The 6000-nt window shown below is 43.3% G+C and overlaps 1 protein-coding gene across 1 annotated transcript in view; it reads right to left on the reverse strand.

Moving 5' to 3' along the window:
* DSCAM (DS cell adhesion molecule) overlaps positions 1-5791 on the reverse strand; it is a gene marked incomplete at both ends in the record, with an annotated part of 453784 nt that extends 447993 nt beyond the window's left edge. Inside the window, one exon of the mRNA XM_084226422.1 lies at positions 5749-5791. Within this exon, the coding sequence (XP_084082548.1) occupies positions 5749-5791 (43 nt within the window). The remainder of the gene's footprint in view (positions 1-5748) is intronic.
* Positions 5792-6000: the final 209 nt, after the last annotated feature.

Here is a 6000-nt window from a genome sequence, read left to right on the forward strand (position 1 = left end):
TTCAGACCTTAATTTCATTGACTTAATAACAGTTTAAATGAAAAGAAAATGATGGTTAAATAAGATTATGAAACAAAATATACTGTGAAACAAATAATTTAACTGCAGACACCTACACATTCACCTTGAAATAATTAAGTATTCTGATGTATATTGCAGACCTATGTTGCTTAAATGGAATTTTGTACTATATTTAGAGTTTCAATGACTCAAAAGAAATAACACATTAAAAATGTCCAAAAATATGCCTTAGAATTAAAGATGAATAAAAGTTTTTACTTCCATCTTCAATTTTTAAAGTAAAAGATGGAATTAGTTCTTCCTACTGCAAATCTGAAAGACTCCAAGGCCAAGAGATTGATGTGCCAAATCAAATCAAAGGCTAAATGAGTGGTATGTTCAATCAGGCCTTGATCCTACACACATCTTAACTTTTTAATTAGAGTAAACTTTGTGAAGAAAACAAAAAAGTCCATGTATTTTGCTCCTCAATCCAGTGCCCTGACCTCCCACCCCCAAGATGGTTCATTTTGTTGCTTTCTGCTGGTTTTGTCACTCCAATTGTTAATAAACAATTTTATATATATATATATATATATATATATATATATATATATATATATGAAATAATTATAATGTAAATAGATAGAGGAGATTATTTCCCCACGCCAAACAACCCTCTCACCTGAGAAAGCAGCATAGTTAAGTCTCTTATTGAGGCAAAGACCCAAAAAGTGAGGCCCAACTTGAGCCCAGCTCAGAGACTTGCACAGCTCATGAGCTGGAAGAACTTTCTGGATGAGCTGATCACCAAAACCCGTGAGATTTTCCCAAACAATTCAAATCATCAGTATGATCTGTGACAAAACTTTACTCAAAAACCAAAAAAAAATTAAAATCAGCTTCTAAACTTTTCCAGATGCAGCAGCACTGAGGAAATTTCACTGAAATACATCCCAAATGCTGTTTTCATTTCAGGCTTCCTCACATCAAGAGAGCCCTGGAGGGGCTGGAGCGTGTCCATGGCAGGGAACGGAGCTGGGAAGGGGCTGGAGAATTCCTGAGGGAGCTGGGAAGGGGCTGAGCCTGGAGCAAAGGAGGCTCAGGGAGGACCTTCTCACTCTCCAAAACTCCATGAGAGAAGACTGGAGCCAGGTCTGGGTCAGGATCTTTGCACCATGGAACAAGGGATAAGACGGGAGGAAATGGCCTCAAGTTGCACCAGGTAGGTTTAGATTGGATATGAGGAAAAATTTCATCATGGGAAGGGTTTTCCAGCCTTGGAACAGTCACCCTGCCTGGAGGGATTTGGAAGAGCTGCAGATGTGGCACTTGGGGACAGGAGTTAGTGCTGGACTAGGCAGTGCTGGGGGAACAGTTGGGCTTAAAGGTCTTTTCCAACCTAAAAAATTCTGTTGTTGTATGAAATCACAGCGAAGAGCTGTGAGCTGCAATAAAGCATTATTTAAGATGGTTTAGAGGTTTGTTTTTACCACTTGCAGAAAGCAACTCCTCTTTGAACCACTCCCAAAAACACCTTCACTGTCACACACATCTGCTGCCCAGCGCTACGGGAAGAAGATGCAGCATCCAGCAGTTTTTAGTGACTCTTGATAGAAAAACACGGGCAAAATGCCTCTTTGAGCTGTGTCTGTGTGCTCCCACAGCTTAGCAAGATACAGATTCTGTGGTTTGCTGCCCACTAGTGTCCTGTGGCTCCAGCTCCAGCACAGCCACTGCCCACACCACGGGAGGAAAACCCCCGGAGAGCCCCAGCAGCACCTGGGGGAGCAGCACACCCCGAGCACAGGAGAGACAGATATAGATATCCCCATGGCCTCTGGCTGCCCAGCCATAACAGTTTTTCTCCCCTTGGCATTTGGTGATTAATTAATAGCTATTCATAGCTCGGGTAACACTGGATTAAAAACACCCTGAGCTGTGCTGTGCCATCTACGCACAAGCACCAAGCTGAAAGCTTCCTGCACATCCATTCAACTTCCCGAGGAGAGGGTCTGCTTACACAATTCCACACGAGCTGTGCATGTATCTCACTATGTTTCTACTGCTCTTTTGCTGGGATGTTGCACCCTCAGCACTGAGAATCACCATTTTCTTGGGGGAGGCTCAGCCCCACTGTCGCTCTGGCTCCTCATCCTCCAGCCTAACCTCTGCTCTCAGCTCAGTGTGATCCTTCTCCATCTTCCAAAACGCTGCTAAAACCCATATTGATAGATGTACGGCAGGGAGAGGATTCAAACAGGAAATCATTTTAATGGAAATGTATTTTTAGTGTCATCTGTGCTGTATTGGTGCCTCCCGATGCTCGATTGATTTCAGCAGAGCATCTGTGGGCAACGGGCATGTAAGAAATGCAGCCTGAGAGAAGCCTGGAAATGGGTTCAGCATATCCACAGCAGAGACTGAGTGACACTGAAAGATCCTCATTTCTGAAAGCAGCACCCGACCTAGCTTGATCACAGGCATTACCAAAAAGAGGCAGGATTTTGAAGGAGGCCATTCTCCCCTCAGAGCCTCCCCTGCCTTCTCTCCCTGTAATTAGTGAAATGCCCCATTACTAATTACGACCAGGCTACAGCAGACTTGTGCCGCTCATTCTGGAACACTCAGGCAGAGTAACAGGGAAGGTGATGCAGGTGGAGTAACCCTGAAAGGCAACTCAAAAGCCTTGCTCAGGATTAGAACTGCATGACTCAGGCTTTCAAGGTAGTGAATTCAGCTGCAGAGCTCCCACTGATGTCTATATCATCCCACGCACTTTCCAGGGCTGCAGTGCATTCATGGTTAATAGTTACCTGTATTCTTAAAGAACTCACAGCAACGAGAGCTTAAAACCCTCACAAAATACATAAACTTTAACCAGGTATTTGGGGAGGTTTTTGTTTCAGGCTTCAGAAATACTAATTGGATGGAAGAGCGTGTCAGTACTTTATTGTCCCCAGAAGGAAGCTATTTCACAAACATAAAGCCTTCCCAGTGACACTGCTCATATCTAATTTGACAAAATGTATTTGTGCTGAGTGACTGTAGGGAAATATGGGGGCCAACCTTGTTATTGTTATTCAGATGGTTCCCATTATCTCCAACAGAAATTAAGCCCAAGACTACAAGTGCAGAGTTAAACCTATGGGTTTATTTTTAACCTATTTCTCCCCTCAGAAATAAAAAGGAAAAAAAATATCAAAACCAACACGAACATGAACAATCTTACACATTTTTAAGTTAAAATCAGAATGAGATGGAACACATTGGAAAACCACTTATACCTGTGCTGGTATTTTAAGCAAACATGGTGTGGTTCCATAAGGGGTTAGAAAAGGCAATGGCAGAAGCCAAGCAGAAACCTGTCTCCCCCCACCAGATACACTCATAAAAGAGCCCTGACTGTCACACAATGGAGTTCAGATGGAGTTATAGATAGAATAATGAAAATAAATGTGTACGTGACATATCTATTTATATATGCAGTCATTTCCTTCAAAGAGATACATATCTGATATGACACTGCATTAAAATCTGAAGTCCTTTAAAAATATTATTCTCCGACTCTTGACTCTGATAAAATGGCCCTAGTAAGTCCTAATAAGTGTTACCAATGAATAAAACCATCTTATCCAGTCTTAACATGAAGGTAGATGCCATTTTCTTCCAAGATTTCCCTTAAGAAGACCCTAAAAATCTGCAATTTGACATCAAGTATGACACCAAAAACAAACAGACTTTTTAAGTTGCAAAGAATCATTGAACCACCCACTACATGTTTTCACAATGCTCACATCTTTGAATATTACTATACACAAAACCATTTAATTTTAGTCCCCCTGGAGTCACAAATGTACAGATGTTGCTGTGTGGCAGCACAGAATCCATGCAGATGCATCTATCATGTACACATTACACTCTTCACTCTTTGGGAGACAAATTCAGGTTTGACTGTAATCCAAAAACACATGGAAACTGAAAGTGAAATTACTGCTGACTTCATAGATCAAGGAATAAATGGAAGTGATTTTCATGGTACTTCGACTTCATAAAGCAAAAATTATTGTGTTCTTCAAAAAACCCTTGCAAGGAGGACTAACTAGGATAGAACATAGAATTTATAGCATCAGTACAGTAGGAAAAAAAAAATCTGTTCTTTTTTTTCTTTTTAAATATGATTTCTGGAGAGAAATAGGGTTCATTTCTATGCAAATCTAGTTTTAAATGAATAGCACTGGTCAGAGCGCACTTCCAGGCGGATTCTTTCTGTCCTATTTACAGCAAATCTCTCCCTCCAAGGTATCTGGCTGGAGAGGACACAGAGAAAGGCACAGTGCTGCTGCCTGTCAAAAATAAATAAATAAATCAGTAATTTCTTAATGTTAAAACTTGTTGCAGTTTCCTTACTGCTAAAAGAAACGCAAAAAAAAATTTCCAAGTTTACACTTTGGGGGATTTCAATCCTTTAGTATTCTGAGGCACTCAGAAGACAAAAAAATGCTTCTAAGGTCGCTCTAAATCCACACATTTAAGATTCACCTCCTGATTTCTGCCCTCCCCAGCGCTTCACACTGGACCAGCCATGCCTGTCAGTGCATTTTCTCATCCAGTGTCTACTTAAGAAGATGTGAAGGCACCCTCATCCAGCATTCATTCCTCACCCTCGGCCAGAGGTTCAATTATTTCCATCCTTCAGGAATCCTCACACTTTGCCCTGTGCTCCTCTCTCATTCATTCCACACAAGGAATCTTTTCCCTGCTCTACCTGCTTTGCCTATTTCGAGAATTGTGTATTTAATCTGATTTATCTGGCAGGGTGAAAAGCATTTCAGGCAACGTTACGTTCTCGGATCAGAGGAGGCAGTGCAATAGAATAGCTGGCACCCCAGAATAATTTGTTTTCTGTCCTTAAAACTGCAATGCTAAACGTGCATTTTTAATAAAACTTAAGCAATTTAAGCATATTTTTACACATGCCACGGTTTTCAATCAAATATATCTAAATGTTCAAAAATACCCCAACCCACTATTAAAAACGCACGGAAACTGCAATAAATGTTTGTCAGTCAAAGAGTTGGCAGAAGGAAAAAAAAATTAAATAACAGGTTTACCCTTATTCTATCCCCACTCTAATTTCCCTTCCTAACTTTATAATTGACTAAAAGTCTTCAGCCTTTCCAGATGATGTAATGCTTATTCGTGCATATTTTTACATAAATGAGTGAGGAAAAATAAAAAAATTCGGAACAGGTACCTTCACAAAGAAATGATGAAAGTTAAATAAATTTTAAATACTACTTCTTAAATATATGTAAAAATGTAAGGTGAAAGCAGAGGGCGAATAAAAAAAAAAAAGAAAGATGCGAAAGGAAGCAATATCTCAACGCGACCGCTTAGGATGAAAGCCCTTCAAATTATCCCCGTGTGCTCTGACGGATTTCTACGGCACTTGGCAAAAATTCTGTACTTTTCCAGATGAGAAAGAAAGAAAAAGCGCCTCTCTGCCTCCTCGCCTCTGCGAGCACCGTCTCATTCCGAAGGAGGCAGGCACGGAGGTTCCGGGCTGTCACTTTGCGAGGTGAGCGACTTTAAGCGATCACGGCGCTCTCGCTCCTCGCCCTTCTCCCCGCAGCCGGCGCGACGCTCCCGGCACAAAAGCCACCACCGCGACCCGCTCCCCTTCCCGGCCGCCAGAAGATGGGGAAGGATGGGGACAAGGGAAGGGATGCCCGCGGCGGGGCTCACCATGCGAGATGCTGTGGAGCAAGGCGACGGCCAACATCCACATGCCCCCGCCGCTCCCCCGCTCCCCGCTCCGGGCTCGCCCTCGCCCGCCGCGCCCACGGCCGGGCCGGAGCTGGCAGGCAGCGCGCACCGGGTCCGGCCGCCGCCTGGCTCGGCTGGTGGCTGCTCGGAGCCTGCGGGGCCGCTCGTCCGCCCAGCGAGCGCTCAGCCCCGCCTGCAGCCCCGCGGCTCCGCCGACACTCGCCCGGCGCT

Source organism: Fringilla coelebs, assembly GCF_963513975.1.
Source record: "Fringilla coelebs genome assembly, chromosome: 2".
Taxonomy (NCBI): Eukaryota; Metazoa; Chordata; class Aves; order Passeriformes; family Fringillidae; genus Fringilla; species Fringilla coelebs.